This window comes from Pempheris klunzingeri, chromosome 17, assembly GCF_042242105.1.
Source record: "Pempheris klunzingeri isolate RE-2024b chromosome 17, fPemKlu1.hap1, whole genome shotgun sequence".
In the NCBI taxonomy this organism is placed as follows: domain Eukaryota; kingdom Metazoa; phylum Chordata; class Actinopteri; order Acropomatiformes; family Pempheridae; genus Pempheris; species Pempheris klunzingeri.
In genome coordinates, this window is record NC_092028.1 from 7,401,384 (window position 1) to 7,420,133 (window position 18,750).

The window sequence follows — 18,750 nt, forward strand, 5'->3', positions numbered from 1 at the left end:
ATATACATATACTATACTTAACAATTTCTTTAAAAAGTCCAAATCAAACTATTTGTGAAATGGTCAAAAGCGATGCTATTTGTCAAAAACATAACTACCTTCTAAACCTACTAAACTTTTCATCTTATATTTCTGTGTGCAGATTGAATGCGTCTCATAATCAGTGAGCTTTAGAGGTGTATATTTGAATTGCTGACAGAGCCAGTCAAGCTCAGTCAAGCTAGGCTAACCATGCTCTCACTCTCCCTCCATACTTAACATGAGACTGATGCCAATCTTCTCATGTCACCTCTTAGTGAAATTCCCCCCACATTTGAACTGTTCCTTTAGGTGTGCCTCCTTTGATGCTTCCACTGGTTTCCAGACATTCCAATGCGGTATGAAAGTCAACTTGCATTTATGATGGTAGACTGGTTTGGAAAATATGGTCCTTTAAATTGCTAATTGTTTTATGTGCAACACCCCCTAGAATTAGCCTCTGTTTCAGCCTGGACCCCCAATGAGTGACAGCTCACTTATAATCAATAACTGTAGAGCTCTGTGTTGAACAATCCTTACTGTGTCTACAAGACAGTGAATCTCCAAATCCTTTGTGTGTTCCTAAATGTTTTCCATCCCCCACATATCCACCACACGATTACAAAACAAACAGTAGTTGTAGTGCAGTCGTCGTACAGATTGGCAGATTGCCTCATTAATAATTGTTTGGTTCTAGTGGATGTGAAGATTGTCTGCTGTGGCGATGGAGATGCACATTACAGGCACACCCATGTAAGTACATTTATGAGCAACAGTTTCAGTCACAAGTAGTGAGGCTCCAGTTTAAAGTTACAATCCTTTTTACAAGTTTTCATTCGTTTAGATGGCATTCAAGGTCAGCATTTGATCAGCAATAGCTATTCAATGTATTCCCATTCAGCAAATATCTCACCATATGGTCGATTTTTTGTTAGTGTCTGTGAGTCTGACTTTCCTTTGCTGGATTCAAATTGCCTTCACACGAATGAGGGGACATGACAGGACATGATGCAGCATGTAATCAAGTGTTACTGTTTGTAATTTGTTCTCATTGATATCAGCTCCACCGTTTACTGTTTACTGCTGCTAGTTCACATTAACAGTGTTCAACTGCTGGTTAGGTAGAACTAACCCAAATCATTCATAAAAAAACATGTCTACAAAAAAAGACATGGGAATTCTCTGCATTTTCTGACAGCAAATCAGCTTTGAATGTTACGAGGTGGAACTGTATGTGGCATAGGCAGCATGAAATCAGATGGCAGTCGCTCGCGGCATGATGGAAAGGCCAGTTGTTGGCTTGTTTGTTTGCCCGAAACACAACAGAAGAGCAGCTCATGTATCTGTGTACAGTACTCATAGAGTGCTTGCTGCCCCAGAATTCTGGCACCTGTAGTATGCAACTGCACTTGTAACCACAGGTTTCACCAAATCCATCGGGACTGAAATCTTGAGGATTATAACTTTAAGGGACAAGCTAATAGTCAGGTAATGGGAGATCTCCACAACTACAGTAGTAATACATTGGTGTGCCAGTGTGTGTGTGGCGTTTAACTCTTGATCTCCAGAATGGAGGGGTTATGGTCGAGAATGGCCAGAATGATTTTGTCCATGTACTGCCTCAGACGCAGGTTGATTTCCTCCTGCTCCTTCAAAGCGTCGACCAGCTGAGAGAATAAGAGAGCCAGAGATGCATCAGAGGAGCAGTCATATCAAACATCAACACTACAGTACATCCGTTCACCTGCAGCACACTAACCTCATCCCTGGAGGCGTTGTCAATCTCAGCTGCCAGGCACTGGGCCTTGGTTTGACACGAAAACAGGTTCTTGGCCTCGTACAAACTCAGACTGAGAATCTGAGCGTTCAGGTCGTCATTCTGATCCCGCAACTTATGGTTCTCCTAAAAAAGCAAAGAGACATAGTTTCTCTCAGAGGGGATTCTGGATCAAACTCTTTACAGTCACAGTAAGACCAACACAGGCCGGCCCCCCTGTGCAGTATAGTATCAAAGGTACTAAATATAGTGGAGTCAAAGAGTTTTGTGGCTGACCATAGCCATCTTTAAATAGTTTGATGTTGAAAAATACACTCATTCACTTTCAATAATATTCTCATCCATGACAGAAACCAATCAGAAAACTTTATCTTGACAAACTATGTCTACTTGCACTTGTGAAAGTCAACTGTCATCACCATTAAGTAACTGACTCTGACTCTGACTCTGTGTCTCCCTGCAGGCTCTGGATTTGTGCATTAAGTACTCACAGTTAATAACAAGTAAGTGGTTGCTGCGTTGGTCTGTTTCTGGTATCAAAAATTCATTGAGGAAGAAATGACACCTTTAATTGTGTGCCGTGTGTGTAAACCTGTTTTAGTCTCTTGACTTCATGTTCCATTTCGATCTCTCTGGTCCTGGCGTTGTACTCAGACAGCCCCTTGCCCTGTCCTGGATGCTCCATCTCCAGTTTGAAACACTGCAGATACTCCAGCTCCCGGCGGAGATCATCAATCAGCTGCAGAGAAAAGATGAGATTACATGGAACTCCTACACGTGCTGTTCTGTTGTTCACTATGTTGTTTCTAGAGCGTATCTAGGGGGCCTCACCTCTTGCATGGCCTCTTTTTCCTTCTGAAACTCATGGCGATTGTGCCACAGCTTGTCCATTATCTTCCTGTAAAGGTCCATCTCATCTTTCAGCCTCAGACTAGTGTCCTCCAGCTTGTCTGTCATCCTCTGTTTCTCCTGCAGGGGACAGGTAAAGAGAAAACTGTCACTTTCCCAACCACAATGAGTAAAAGAATAATTCTGCTTTATTACAATTTGAGTTTTATTTTTGGGCAATATTCCTGCTACTTATGATAACACTGTGGTAAAGATCTGGGAACACAGCGACATGGCAACAATAAGTTCTATAATATTCTATTGCGATTTAGGTCTCTAAATTGTAGGGGAGGTTTACAGTGGAGAGCTTCTGTAGTATTTTCACCATTACTGTTCATTTTCTCTTTAAAATAAATTGGACTAACCTCTGGCTTTTGTTTCAATTCTGCCTCAGACCCAAGTTGTTATAATCTGAAGTATCTTTTTATTTAATCACACTCACCTGGTCCAGTTTCTCAGTCTGAGACTTGAGTCTGCACACATTTAACTTCATCTCTCCATTTTCCTCTTCTAATTGCTGTACCCTGTGTATGAGCGCACACACACACAGAGACACACAGTTCACTAAAGTATCCCACGGAACTAGAACTTGCAACATATACATAAACTTTATATCTTTGACAAGACAAGTTCAGTTAATTTAAAGTAATTAACAACAGATAAAAAGGTCCTGGATCCTTTTGTATCCTGTAAACTTGCTGAACCACAAACACATTAACTAACAGTAACCTAACATAGTTTAAGCTTTACCAGGGGGACTAATCTCCATCTAGGTAGCATTCTAAGGTTTGAGGGAAAAGAAATAGTTGTGTAAGTTGTGACACGCTGGTATAGGCTTATCTATACAAGGTATTGGATGCACTTGTTTCCAGAGTCAGAGCCAAAGCACCATCATCTTCAGGGCTTGGATTGTGGTAGAAGTTTAATATTATAGTGTATTGTTGAGCAGTTTACCTGTTACACAGCAGTTCTATCTCCATGTTTCTGTCCCTCTCCATCTTGCTGTAAGCCTCTCTGTGCCTCTTGGCCTCATCCTCCAGATTCTGATCTGCCCTCGCCTCTGCATCCTTCACCTGCTCCTCCAGCTCATGCACCCTGGGATGCATACGCAGACAGTGTGAGAGAGAAAAACAACAATACATCCAGGCAAAACATTCAATATTTGACGCAGTGGAAATAAACCTAGCATCATTTCTGTATGATTTCCAAGTGAGGTTATATACACCTACAGAGCAAACCATAAAAACATACTGCTGCATCTCAAGTCTCACTAAAAACAGCACATGTGAATTTATCACATGCCAAACAAATTTCATATTAGCCTCATGCAGAGCTGCATTTCACATCTGAATAATTCACATCATATAGGTTCATTGTATGTTGTCACTGTAAGACATCAAAGTCATAAGGTTTTATCATATGTGAAGCACTGCATGGTAAATTCACCTACAGGCACAAATGGTTATGTGGATGTGAAACAGCATTTCGCATGTGATGAATTCAAATACGGGCATCATGTGTTCAAACATTTCACATGAGTATTATTGCCCATGTGAAAACATGAATATCACGTGTTATTTTTTTTTTTTAGGAGTAGATATGACAAATTTTAGGCCCACATAAAAAAAATGAATGAATATGTGTTCTACCTGTGTACAAGCTGTGTGTTCTCATGTTTGAGTTTAGACTTGAGGTCACCGTTGGCCAGACTGTCGCTTTCCAACTCTGTCACCTTCTTCTCCAGATAACTGACCTGAGGAAGACAACCAGGCTTTAAACTCATCCAACCACAAGTAGGAGGCTTCAGGTGGAAATGAGTACCTGAGGTTCTCTATACTTTTTACCACAGACATTCCCAATATCCCATATTGTATTAGGTACACCTGTCCATAGACTGCCAGCTCCTAACAGGAAGTCATGTAGCTGCGACACATTGCAGCACAAGGTCAAGAGGTTCAGTGAGCTGTCAGCTAGTCTCCTGCTTTTATTCCACAGGCTTAAACATGACAGTACACATGTACAGTACACTACAACATGTATTGTGCACTGTGTCAGCATTTCCCCTCAAAGGTTGAGGAGACAAGGTCATCAGTTTTTGTCTGTCTATTAAATAGAGCTAGCAACACAGCACACACCCTATAGGAATTTTATTTATATGTATTATATAATATGTGGTTACTAAAATAATCATTCTGGGAAAATGTGAAATTTGAAAGTTATGTTCTTGTTTTTACTTTTTTATGGCTAAAATATTCAAGCTTAATAAAAGCAGTAAACAAACACTAAATACTAAAAATTGTACCTGTAATACTAAAAGAGTAAAATACTGAAGTGTACCTAAGGGATGTCACTTATCAGGAGGGTGCCTTAAAGTCCAGCAGGATAATCATGTATTTTAGAAATCACAGTTAAGCTAAAACAACTCCAGCAACATAACCCTGTCTTAAGTTTCAGTCCAATGGGCTGCTCAGTCTGGTCCGACATACTATACAGAGGAGGAAATCTGTGATGGAATAAAGTCAGTATTGACCAAAATCCATGCATGGATATGTACAGTACAGTAATTGCCTGCATTTGTGTGTGTGTTTGTACTTTCTCTGTGATGTCAAGGTCACAGGAGTCAATGCTGTCTGTGAAAAGATCCTCTGTGCTGCTGCCCTGACTGGACCCGAACACACTGTGGTTGGCTTGGAACAGCTGACTGCAGGGGGGGGGAGAGGACACATTAGAAACCGACAGCATGGACAGAAGAGACATGATGATAATCAAATACAGAATGTGCCAGCTTCTGAAGCTGCTCTTCCATTATATGACTCCAGTTATTAATCTACTAAATGCTGAACCCATCATTGTGATCTGTTCTAAGGGATTAGCGGCCTCCCTCTTACTATGCAAATACAGGTTCACTGCAGTATGTTAGTTTAAAAAAGGCAATTAGTAGGAGGTCAGGTCACTCACCGTCCAAATGCTGTGCTGGAAATCTTTCTATTAGGGCTGAAAAACACAAACAGAAACAGTAACACAGCTTTTCATTATCTATTTTAAATAATCCAACTACTATGCCTACTTCGACTACTACTACTTGCTGGTACAACAATTACTACAACTTCAACTGCTATGATGTTATTCTTACTGCTAGTACTGTTAATTCTGCTGTCTCTAGCCAAAGTTCAAGCATCAAACAACTGAATGCAAACAACAATCACTCCTTGATATGCAAATGTATTTTTCCCCTGCAAACTACGTTCTTTGTTGCTGCATTGAACTGCATTTCTCTCTCTTTCTCTTGTTGCTAAAATGTGCACAAATTTGCAACCAGCCACCCCACCAGACTGTGATACAGTTGCTATAGCAACAGCTCAGGCTCACCTTTTGATGTGGGTGCAGCGCCTGGTGCCAAGAATGAATAAGAGGGTGGGATTTGGTTGGATGGCTCATGGGTAGCTGAGCATTGTTATATTGGAGTGATGCTGATGCAGCAGCTTAAGCATCTTCTCTACCCTACCCTTGTCATCTACCCCCCCACCACCGGTTGGTCCCACTCAGCCCATATGTTTATGCTCTTGTCATCGTGTGTTGTGCTTTTTTTGTGTGTGGATGTGTGCCTGTGCTGTACCTGTTGGCCTTGAGGTTTCGAAGTCGAGCCTCCAGGTCATTGAGTAGATTCACTTTCTTGCAGCACTGAGAACAGTAGATGTCCAGCAGCTCACTGTTATACAGCTGCCGCATCTTCTGAGGAGTCTGTCCAGCACTGACAGAGTACATCAAGATACAGAACATTTGTATAACTCAAATATACAACTATGCTAAAATATTGAGAGATAAATAAAAAAATTGACTTTTGAATTTTATTCTTTCTTTCATTGTTTCTTTAATTGGCCGAATGACAATACAATATAAGTTGCACCACAGATCATTTTGTCAGTGGCACTGGCACAATTCGACATAGGCACCCATTTTCACACCAGACATTTTTAGAATGTATTTTTTCTGAGAGGTAATGTAATGTATTGGTGGCACTGATGTGTCTGTAGCATTATAAAGTTATATAAATAGTATCTCATTATTGATTTGTCAGATATTTAGACTGTCAGGGCTTCTCATCAGATTTCATTTCAAGAATCCCCTTGAGCTGTGTCACTTCATGATGTTTAAAGAGTTCAGTAATATTCATACTGTAGACTACAACTATGATATGTCAACTCTCTAATATAACTTCAATATTTTATTACAAGCCTCTCAGACAGTTAGAAGGCACCACTGACCACACCATCATTATTCTCTACAGCAGAATTTTGTTAATTTGTTGACAGAATAAACCTTCATAGAGCCGAATCCAACTAATAAAAATCAAAATGTGTCCCAATGAAAAAAAAAGAAAAAAGAAAAGTTAAGTAAAACGTTGTGTTGCTGACCAACATCTAAAACATCAGCTCTGAGATGAGGGGAGAGCCAGGCATCTCCCATCATGCCTTAAAGTTTTGCAGGCAGAGGAAAGCAACTGTGGCGCCTTGCTCCTACACCTGCAGCCACCTTGATCTTGTGAGGTCATCAATGCCGACATTTGCATGATGTCAGAGTAAGTCAGGATCATATGGGACAGAACTCTAACCTGCTGCATTGTCTGGGAATTGCTGGTGATGAGTCATCTCAAACAAACCCATTTTGACTTCACAGGTGTTGCTGATCCACTGCCAAGCCGGCATGGCATCCTCAAAACCAGGGCCCTGAAACTGAGGCAGCTAAATGGGATTCGCCCCTCATTCTCATTATTTACACCTGCACTTTTCAAGGTCTTCCATGAAAAAAAAAGCCTTTTAAACATACAACGTGCCCCTGCTCTTTGGAGCTTCAAATTCCCACGCATGCATGTAGGAACTGTAATGAAAAAGTCCTTTGGTGTTTTTACATTATAATATCTTCCTTCCACAATTTGTTTAAAGGTCTCATCTTGTAGAAAGATGAGACTTCCATTTCTTTTGTAGAATCAAAATGTCTGCCAAATATGCTTCATGATACGAGAGTGTGAGACTCATGGTGTGTGCTTCTAACCCAGCCACCTACCTGGAGGGCAGGGAGGATCCCAGGTCTGAGAAGCCATTTGTTCGGGTGTCATCTTCAGGACACGGACTGCTGGGAGTAAAATCCACATCCTCCCCCTCACCATAGTCCTCAAACTGCTCCTCTCCAGATATGACAGATGCAGATGCTGAGCCAATTAAGTGGCTAGGGTTGCACAGCGGGAAAGACAGGAAGGGTGGTTATTCTTTTTAGTAAAAAGGGAGAAGAACAATTCCCTGAGTATTCAGAAGTACTACAAGTACTACATTCAAATCAAGAGATATTTCTAATTAATCTTATCTGTCATTTTCATTTCCTTTTGGGGAACAAGTGATACAGACAAACATTTTCATTATATAGCTCCCTACTTTCACTTGTAATCACTAATCCTCACATATTGCTGGGACTGACCGGTCTCGTCGTGTTGGGTCCAAAGAGTCGGAGCTGTTGGTATTTTCAGTGCTGCTGTCCATGTCACACTCCCCGTCAGCACCACACCCCTCACCATACACACTGCATTCTGGGTAGGACCGCGTACACATGATAATGGGAGGTCCCAGCTTGGCGTCACCATTCTACAGATACAAACAAAATACATACATTGGCGTGACGTAGTAAAAATAGCTATTTATAGGACATTTGGGTGCAGGCAATGACATTAGATACTGTTTTTTCATTTTATTTTTTGTAAAATTACTATTACACTGGTTCCACGTGTTCTGTTTCTGATAGTTAGATATTTTTCCTCACTTAAACTTCTGTGCAGTTGTGTCTAATCTGACCTGGCATTAAACATGTGTTCCATTAAATTCAGCTTGCAGATACCTGATACTGTAGTTCACCTCTGGTATTTTACCTGGAGATCTCCTGGACTGATTTATCAGAAACACAGTAGGATGTAGCATGCCCCAGATCTGTGAGTTATTAATTATGCATGTGTGTGTCTGGCTCCACCCCATCGAGATACCAAGGTGAGGTGTAAACCCTGTCTCACACACACACACACACACACACACACACACAAACATCTTCATCTGCAATGACAAAGCAGGTAATTTCCTCTATGTTTTTACTAAAAACTCAGGTTTTGTTTTGTCAGTGTGGACACACACACACATGGTGTGGTGTCTGAGGGACCGCTGTGTAGCTTTCACTCATCAATTATACACATGTTTTTGTCTGAGATGAAGCAGTGTGAGTGGAGTTTTGATCTATGACAAAACAGAGGAAATTAAAGAAGTTGAAAACAAGTTCTGTATTTCTTTTGACAGTGAAGTAAAGAATTTCTTTCATATTTCTATTTGTTAATTCTTAATGAGTTGTAGTTTTTTGGTGATCCATGTTTACAAATCAACATATTAAAAAGTCATCTAAGTGTTAACATCAAACACTGGTGGTATAAGTAGAGAGCTGCTAAAATAAAATACCAAAGGTATCCAACAGCATCAGGTCACATTCCTACAACCAGAGGCATGTGCAAAATCAGTCAGTACTAACTATATAGAAGCTGGTGAACGTCAGTTCGGCTTGCAGATCATTAACTGAATATCTATATGTGGGTAACTTAAATATCTTTCTCTAGGGAACTTCTCCAACTTTGCATACTTTTGCATTCATCATCCAGTTCTAATGCTGAGTACTCAGTCTGCCTCCCTGGCCCAGGTGCAATTAGTTTTGCTAGGAAAAACAGTTTGTGACCTCAAAAGACTCTCGGCATAGCTACACCCAACGTCCCCCCCAGCAGAATAACTCAAAACACCTGCATGAATCAAAGACCAACACCAAGCTGAATGTGCCAATAAGAACTACAAAGGTAGATGTTGTCCCACCCCAGCTGGGGCAACATAATTAAGAGCAGAACCAGAAAGATGTCAATCAAGCCCAGTCTGTACACACACACACACACACACACACACACACACACACACACAATGTCCTGAAAGAGGTCTAATTATCCAAACTGAGTGAAAACACCTGTGTAGGTTGACCATGACTTTCAGAGTTTAATCACAGAAAAGACATGTTTTACTTCCAGGACTATGCTATTGAGAAACCAGAGGTAAAACACACTATCACATGCTTACTATTACACTGGTTCAAAACAACTAATCAAAAGTGGATCCACACACCAACAACACATTAAATCAAGCACTTGATCTTGATTTACTCTGCAGTGTATACATTTACTAAATGGTCGTACTAAATACTAAAAAAGTCCTCTCAATCTGACACGAACTCACACAACATACCAATCAAGAGTGCATGCCACGTGTCTCCTCTCTGGTCCAAAGCCACCAGTCACAACATTGTGTATCATCAAAAATAAAAATATGGTATCCTTTATTGTGAAGGTAGGAGCAGAATATGTATCCTTATCCTAAAGCTTGAACACAAGGATCCCTCACACAGGTGTACCACTGCAGCTCAGTCATTCACATTTAAAAACACACTGATGCTGTAACTGGGACATAGCCACACCTCCCTCTCCCCCTCCCCCTCCCTCTCTCCCTCTCTCTCTCTCTCTCTTTCGTTGCTAAGCAACAGTACAGTTGGGCTGATCTCTAGCAGGGATATAACTGCAACATATGGCGACTGATGATATATTGCATTTTTTTATTTATATTTATGCTATTTATGTATGCTGAAGTCTGAAAATGTTGCAAAGTCAGAGCTGCATAGACAGTTTTGACAGGAAAAGAAAGAAAAGATGTAATATTAGAAATGACAAAAATAAATAAATACTAAAAGCAGTGGCGGGCCGTTCATTTTACACCTGGGCCTTCAGTGGCGTCCTACCTGAATCAAACTACCTCTTAATACCGTCATTATGACGTCACGGCTATAGAAACCATCAATATTATACAGAAAGGCAGTATAACAGGACGTTGCATTGCAGACATGTATCTCATGTTACGAGAATGAATACCATCACTAAAGCAAGAAACCCAATTAAAAGAATTCAACAAGTCACCAAACACTCTAACCACCGACTCGGCTCCAAACACAGAGTCGTTCAGTTGCCAATACCAGGCATTCTCAGCAACACAATTTGCTCCTCGGAGCCTGTAAGCCGAGGGTACCGCTCGTAGTTGCTGACCTGAAAGTGGCGGACGAACCCTTTTCCCGGCTGGGACAGGCTTGCTAGCTTCGGGGTGGGCCAACATTTCCTCAAAATGTCCAGCTTTTCTTGGAAAGTCCACCTTGAAAATGGATTTCTAAGTAGATCTGCGACCAAATGAACATCTTCTCCTCCATCAGCCATTGTGGGTTAAAAAAACTGCTATTAATACTTACGATTATGATAAAGTTTTAGCTTGTGCAGGTCGCTACAGATAAGAATCACTAGCTTTGGCTACGCTCTCTGACCAGCCAATCAGAGGACGTGAAAATACTAAAGTCATCGTACGCCTGCTAGAAGGCCCTGGGGTCACCAACTCGAAACCTGATTGGTTAAAGCAACAGTCTCTTTGCGATGTATTTTATGCTATGGACGCCTGCACTTTTGATTCTGAAGGCCTCAGGGCAGATTTCTTTGACCCTGGCAACACATGATGGCTGAAATATGATTGGATAAAAGCTCTAACATAAACATACACTGCTAGAAACACCCCAGCCCAGAGATTAATATGAAATGAAGAGCATAGACTATTAGGAATAATCTAAAATGATTAATGGGAAAATATTAAAACGTAAATCAGTGATTCTGAGTTTAGGCCAGCAGAGAAGACCTTGCTGGCCCTGATGACCCACCACTGACTAAAAGTAAGGCAAGGTTTTGAAATGAGAAGCAAAAAACGAGATAGTAAGTCAACCTTTTAACTCCCATAATTGGACAGGCATTTCTATGTAACTCACTTTCTCCCCCGGAAAAATTGCGCAAAGAATTAAATAAACAATAACAAAATAAAAATATTTGCGGTAATTCAAAAATGTAACTCTGCTCCAGATAGGTACGTCTGGACAGCCTTACTTAGCCTGCTTTAAAACGCTGGTGAGCTAAAACACTAAAGACACTAAAAAAATGAATGAAGTGAACAAGGTAACTGCTTCAGAGGAGTGGAGTGTAGGGGTGTAGTGTGTTCAAGGACAAGTGGAGGCTCTGGGGGTTACTGTGTGCTTGACTGAAGTGTAAGTGTGACCGGGTGGAAACCATGAAACCAACAACGCAAATTGTCTGATAATTGCAAGCTCAAATACAACATTTATTCACATTTTAAATTAATGGACAACGATGAAAAGGCATGAGTAATAACTCCTCAAGGTGGACGCCAAGGTTGTCTCGCGTATATATCCACATTCAAGTAAGTATCACCGTCAGAGTGCAAAACATTGTACCTGGTAAATGTAACCGTTGTCAGTGACAGACGGCTGGTTGGAGGGAACACTGCGAGGACCCACCGCCATCTTCAGTATCTCCTCACAGCCTGCAAGAAGGAAAGAAGGAGCAAATGAGGACAGAAAGGAGATTTAGATGAGAAGACTGATATCGATCTCATGTCTACAATGGAATTATGAAGCTGTAGCCAGGAGCCACTTAGCTTAGCATAAAGACTGGAAATGGGGACACAGCTCGTCTGGCTCTGCCCAACAAAACAAAATCCTCCTACCACCATCGCTAAAACTTACCACAAATTCTCATTGGGAAGAGCAGATAAAATGCAGTATCTGTCTAAACCTCTGTTATTCCTCTTTGGATTGCATGTTTCTTACCTTTGATGGCAAAAACTCCATGACAAAAGTCTTTGAAGTTGATCTTGCCATGAGCATTAGGATCCAGGTACCTGGTCAACTTCTTCACCTGCAAAAGACATCATTTGGCAGAGATGTTTAGAATATAATGTGCACAATGCAGCACCTTCCCCAGATGATCGTCTAGTGGCATCATTAGGTCAAGATTTTCATTTGCCCCATGCTCTAATTCATGACTAAATATCTGTAAAACTACAGACATTCCCATCAGCCTCAGCAGTACTTGCAACTTAGCAAATAGCATGTTAACGCGCTAAACTAAGATGGTAAATACAGTAAACATTATACCTGCTAAACATCAGCATGTTGGCACCGCAGTGCTAAAGGGCACAGTTATGCTCTTTGTGATGTGAGCTCCACATGTCAGAAGAGCCCCTGTAGTATCAGCTGTGGAGTCAATTAATGTGTCAGGGATACATCAGCATGAACCCACTGTCCGATGGCTCTGAATCCTTGGTCTGCTCAGATGAATTAAGTCTACGGCCATTACATCATACAGACCAAGGCTGTGGCAAGTTGTGATGAAGGCAACTAGTCACCACCTATACAGGCTCTGTGCACAGTGGTGCACCCACTGTACAGGACCTGTGCACCCTAATGCACTACTGAAAGCCAGATTTCTCCTGTGGGACAATAAGGACTGACTGAGCATCTATACATAACTTTTCATTTTACAGCTCACAGGGTTCACCAATACCTTGTAGTGTTGTAGTATGTGTATATTGTTTCATTCAGTCATATGTTTAAATAACATACAATGAATCACCCTAAAAACCTGACTCACTATAAAACTATATAGTCTACTAGGATAATGGAAACCAAGCACTTTTCAGCAAACAGCTGAACAGTAGGATGTTAAAAATGTCTCTATATAAGAATATAATATAATATAATATATAGAATAAAATATATTAGGATTCCAGTTTCTTTTGTAGCTGAGTGCAAATCATCACAGCCAGAGGTCATTAGAGACATATGCAAGTCGCTTTTCTTTTTGGTTTTGCTTCTGTACTCTGGTCACACTCAGCACACTTACATCCAAATGACTACATATATATTTTTACTGATAATAGGTTCTCTCACCCGACATAAATGGCATCGCAGAAAAGCTCTCCAGAGAGATTTTCTCTTGAGCTGTGAGTTCTCACTTACAGAGCAAATGAGGAGGGACGGCAGAAATTCCCTTCAACAGGATATATAAAGATGTGATGAAGGTCAAAGACTCCCTTTAGTGTTGCCTTATAAAGCATCCATGCATCAGGGGATTTAATTTCAGAAAAGGTTTTAAAGAGTGAAAGAAGGGAAGGAGCATCACAGATGGAGATAAAGATAGGAGAAGGAAGCACTGAAATGTGAAAAAAGATGAAGAAGGAGATAAGAATCAGTCAGTGAGTTTAACATATACACCATAATTTGATTACTGTGAGCTGAAAAATTGAATATGGTTTTTGACATAGCTTATCTAAGTCGGGTGGTCCAAATACCTTCTGTGAATTTGGGCTTTGTTTACTGCAGCACTTTTTTCTGAATCAAAATTAAGTGGTTTAATCTGTTTAATAAATCTACAGCTGCTTCTTCAAACCAACAGTAAACATCTACTAACTTGGTGATATAAACGCCTGAAAAACATTTTGAATAACTGAATGAATGAGTTTCTTGTGTTGATGACAATAACTCACTCATTTGTTTTAGTTGTTCATACTCAGTTGTGTCATTAAGTAATTTGCCCACAGTGTACTGAGCACTGCTGACAATGCCATCCTCCCCTCACAGCAGCTTATTTCTGCCCTTCACCGACCACTCTTCACACAGTTGATGCAACATTTCCTTTGGTTGAGGTAACTCTACAGTCACACATCGCATCAGTCACACCGTCTCTGACAGTCAGAGCAAGTGTTGAATACCATCAGACACAGTCTTTGATCGTGTTATTAGCTTTGGTGGGAGAGACGTTCTCGATAAATGGATCAACATGACCTATTGAGAGCAGAGTGTATAATGTGGACCTACATCAGCATCTACAGAGCCACATGCTGTCTGACAAATGCTATCTCACCCATGCACTCATATATCCCAGAGCTTAGTGTCACATCATCACACAGGCTTAAATATAAATGTCAATATGATGTGCCTAAACCTAATACTGCTCTGGGTTCCATTTAAAATCAAACACTTACAGACTGTTTAATGCCACACAGGCAGAAACCAGTGTCAACTCAGCTCCTGTTACAATGTTAATCTGAATCTAAAGCTCTTACACAGAGATCGCTGTTTGCATTTTTATCTGTGATTGTTGCAAATTTCAACCAACAGCAGCACCTAAAATGTCTTGTCCACAGTAAAAAGCCTAAAGGTATTAAGTTTACAATGGTGTAAAACATAGGAAAGCAGCAAGTACTCAGGCTGGTGAAGCTGGAACAACAGAATTACAATTTTTTGAATAAATAACATTTTACATTGGTATTACAGCCTGTGTTTTAGATCATTCAGATGAGGTTGGATGAGGAAATAACAGTGATGGCTAATAAGTGGTGGCTATGGCTAGAGATTTAACTGTTTTTGGTTTTCCCACAAGATCTCAATGCAGTGATATTTGGCGAAAAACTCTGGGACTTCAGATTTTGATGCATCTCAATAACATACAACCACACCATCGATCAGCAGTACAATTTTCTCTGCAACTTTTAACTGTATTACTACACAATAATATGGGAATTTCAAAGATAAGCAATATATAAATGAGGACATATGAAGCAAGTTTCAAATATCTGTAAATCTATAATAATGTTGCATACTTTGGAAGACGCTGTAAGTAATTGTTTAATATAAGAAAACGCAAATTTTAAGGCTAAACTGACTTGACTTGGGCCTGTGAGGAAAACACATTATGTTTTAGTACACAAAAAGCAAGTAGTACTGAACTACTATTACTAAAATACTGTCCTGTATTTGTACTGCATTAATCCCTGGTGTGTATAGGAGCATGCATGCATGCAGTACAAGAAGAGCAGATAAACCTGAGCACTTACAGTGTAGCAATCTGATGCTCACTACTGTGAACTTATGACTACAGAAACTAACAGATGTTTGTTTTCCAAGTGAAACTAATGTAAATGCAGGACTGGCGCACTGAGCACCATCCCATAGGCTGTTTTTGGCAGCTAGGTGGATCATTTCATTCCTTAATAGCCGACCAATCCGCTCATAGACTCCTTGTGAAGCTCCCGTCGCCATGGCGACAAAAAACACAGAGATGAGAGGAGCTGCAAGAGGGGAGGAGGAATATGAAGTAGAAGCTTCCTCTTAGTACGACTGAGTTATTTTTAGTGATGTGTTCAGGGTGCTCAGTCGCCATGACAGCTTAAAGGAAAATCTACTCTCACTGTTAGATATCATTTGTCTGCGATACTCATCCAGGATTTAAACTGCCTCCTCTGCTACGGATTCACATTTCAACACTGGGTTCAGTTTCATACCCTTGTTTTTGTTGTATTTTACACAGTAAATGACCTGATGTGACCAAACAGAGTTACTCTAACACAGTATAACAACATACCTGAGAAACTGGCTGTCATGAATATAAAGAAGGCTCATTTATCCATCATCTAAGACCATTACTTTAAGCGGATTAAATGCTTTAGTCAATGGACTACAGCATGCTATAAACTATTGCTCACCGTTTGCCTACTACATGTTCTAAGATTAATTTCCAGTTCTTCCAGCCAGCCATTGGTTTTAAAATTTTCAGCTCCATCTGTAAAGCTTTTTAAATGTTTGGTGTTGATGCAGTTGGAAACAGGAACCATTTTGAAAACATCTTGGTGGTGCTTACGTTTTGGATGATTCAACAGCCAGTGTTTTAGATTTGGCTGACAAACAGCAAAAACAGCATCCTCTGAAACCTCAACCGTCAGAGCTAATGTAAAGACACCAGCAGGGCAGGCAGAGTTTAATAAGATTAGTGCCTACTCCACATGTCAGTAAGGTAACTTTGCATTATGTTGCTTATTATAATGAATGACTTATCCTCACCACATCTCTGCAGATTAAATTTCATAGCCAAACCATCTTCAGTCAACATTCACAATTTAATCCTCCATATGCATCTACATTCCATTACAAAGAGACTTTCACCCTGTAAACAATCCATGGACTGGAACAGACTGACAAACTAGGCAGAGAAACTCTCTCCAACCATTGCTCCAAACACACGAGCCAGCAAGAACTTAAAAACATATGATAATAGATAAAAAAGTATCCAAATCCTAACATGTGGCAATATGACAGACTATCGAGTTGAATTGAATAAGCAGTCAAATGCTGAATGAAGACATAGTGCTGACCATTGGTACCTGTGCCAGCCCAAGGTTCAGTACCATAATGAGCACCCTGGCAGCTATTCCTGGTGGATGCTACAGCTGAGACTGGCAGTGTTCTCCATGGTACTGAACCTGAGCTGGCCCCGGCTGCTTAACCTTGTATGATCGTTGAACATTAGTGCAAAAAATTAGCACCAAAGAGAAGCTCTTAGATAATAATGAGCCAACCCAAAAACCCCTCTTATTTACCACAGATGTTTAAGTCACCATGCTATTCTCTGCAATTAAACAGTACAGTGATTTGTTCAGTAATGGACAAAGGATAAAACACCATAAAATGGGCACACACTGTTACAAGACCAACAGCCTTGGTAAGTGACTGTGTTGGCATAAAAATGTACCTTAAGCACTGCGAAGGACGGAGCCAGATAGGACTATCTCTGCTACAGGACATGGAGCCAATTTTATTTGTCCCAAATTCATTCAAACATGATTTTCTATTGCTTCTATTGCTTCTATTGCTTGGTGGGTATCTGTTGAGGCCACATCTTGCTTTTCTGGTGTTTCTCTAAATAACATGGAGAACACACATCAACACAGAGACTACCAACTATTATTATGATATGTAGCAGCAAACATGGCAGGTTCTCTGTCATAGCTGTCAGACAGCAGCACACCAGTCCAGCATCTGTGCTGCTAGCTAATGTCTAGGCGAGGAGCCCCTAGAAGCCCCAGCACACCTGTGACAGCTCGCCTGTTGTTGTCAGGAGCTCATGAGGTCTATCAGTCGACACTTGTTAGCCTACTAATTAAAAACAGGGTACAGGACGTGGCTGGAGTACCCCAGTCCTTCCCCGCCGCCTCTCACCTCGTCTCCTTGACCGAACTGAAGACCGAGGTCCACCAAGTGCTCCACCCGGATGAAGCCGTCAGCATCCTCGTCACACACGTCGAAAACCTCCTTGAGCCTCTTCAGAAACTGCAAGAGCTGGTCTTGATCGGGAAAAACACGTCCTTCCATCGTACAGCAGGCTCCGTCGGCGAAGATGTATTTTTCCTGCCTGTTAAAAAACCGTTTTGACGGTCGCCATCATCGCTCCCATCCCCAGCTCCGTCGGACCGACCGCTGCTGCTACTGCTGCTGCTGTGACATAAGCAGCTTCGCTCATTCAAGGGGCTCGAGAAGTTCCGGAAAAGGGCGATGATTTACGACTGTGGCACGAGGCATTGCGTCACAGGACAGCTGCTAATTAATAATCCAGGTGTGTGAACACCACCCGCCGCTCCTTTCCACCAAAATAAACTGAGACACCGAGCAGCGGCTTCCGGGACCCATAGTGATTCAGCTGGTTTGTTAAAGCTGCACTGGAAACCATCTAAAGACACCAATGTGTAAATTAGTATGGAAGCCCATTTCTGCCAAAAGAAAAACAAACAAACAAACAAACAAAAAAAAATAGATTAAATGCTTGGAATGACACCAATAAAAATGCTTGGTGTATAAAATGATATGACCAGTGGATTATGGTTTAAATAGATATTTCTGTCACAGTCAAAATGCTTAGATAACAGTTGTGTCCCAATTTGTACTTCATAACAATTCAAATCATGTTTGAGTCTGAACTGTGGTGCCAGACAGCATGCACAGGCCTACATTTATATACAGAGATAGTTCCATCTGCCTGCATTTAATGTAGAAATTCTAACTAATAAAATGATTTATTTCTTGTAATGCCAACTGTAAAATCAATACAAATCCCATGTAGGGTATATTTTGATATAGTGAGTCATAACTTTGATTTAAAATTTGACAATTCTACTATATCTTACCACCGTGGCATAGAAATTCAATATAATTTAGACTTACATATTTCAATACCCTGTAACATTTTCTAAGCGATGCCGTATTTCTGGCACAAATGGGCTTCCATAAAAAAG

General features: G+C 40.8%; 1 protein-coding gene across 1 annotated transcript; it reads right to left on the reverse strand.

Moving 5' to 3' along the window:
• Positions 1 to 1,516: 1,516 nt before the first annotated feature.
• On the reverse strand, positions 1,517 to 17,833 carry rab11fip4a (RAB11 family interacting protein 4 (class II) a). The gene is made up of 15 exons (XM_070848396.1): positions 17,681 to 17,833; positions 12,455 to 12,542; positions 12,080 to 12,168; positions 8,156 to 8,319; positions 7,748 to 7,909; positions 6,300 to 6,434; positions 5,642 to 5,677; positions 5,276 to 5,384; positions 4,333 to 4,436; positions 3,638 to 3,778; positions 3,126 to 3,207; positions 2,627 to 2,764; positions 2,388 to 2,534; positions 1,778 to 1,921; positions 1,517 to 1,685 (listed from the first exon to the last, which is right to left on the reverse strand). The coding sequence occupies exons 1-15, from the start codon at positions 17,831 to 17,833 to the stop codon at positions 1,569 to 1,571; spliced, it is 1,809 nt and encodes a 602-aa protein (XP_070704497.1). The 3' UTR covers positions 1,517 to 1,568.
• Positions 17,834 to 18,750: the final 917 nt, after the last annotated feature.

What these genes read in the sequence shown, in the direction of transcription:
- rab11fip4a (XM_070848396.1), bottom strand. Translation starts at nt 17,833, where the DNA reads ATGGAAGGACGTGTTTTTCCCGATCAAGACCAGCTCTTGCAGTTTCTG. An exon ending in GGATCCTCCCTGCCCTCCAG is followed by an intron (nt 6,435 to 7,747) that starts GTAGGTGGCTGG and finishes GTACTCTGTCAG; the next exon opens with TGCTGGACAGACTCCTCAGA. An exon ending in ACCTTGACATCACAGAGAAA is followed by an intron (nt 4,437 to 5,275) that starts GTACAAACACAC and finishes TGTCTTCCTCAG; the next exon opens with GTCAGTTATCTGGAGAAGAA.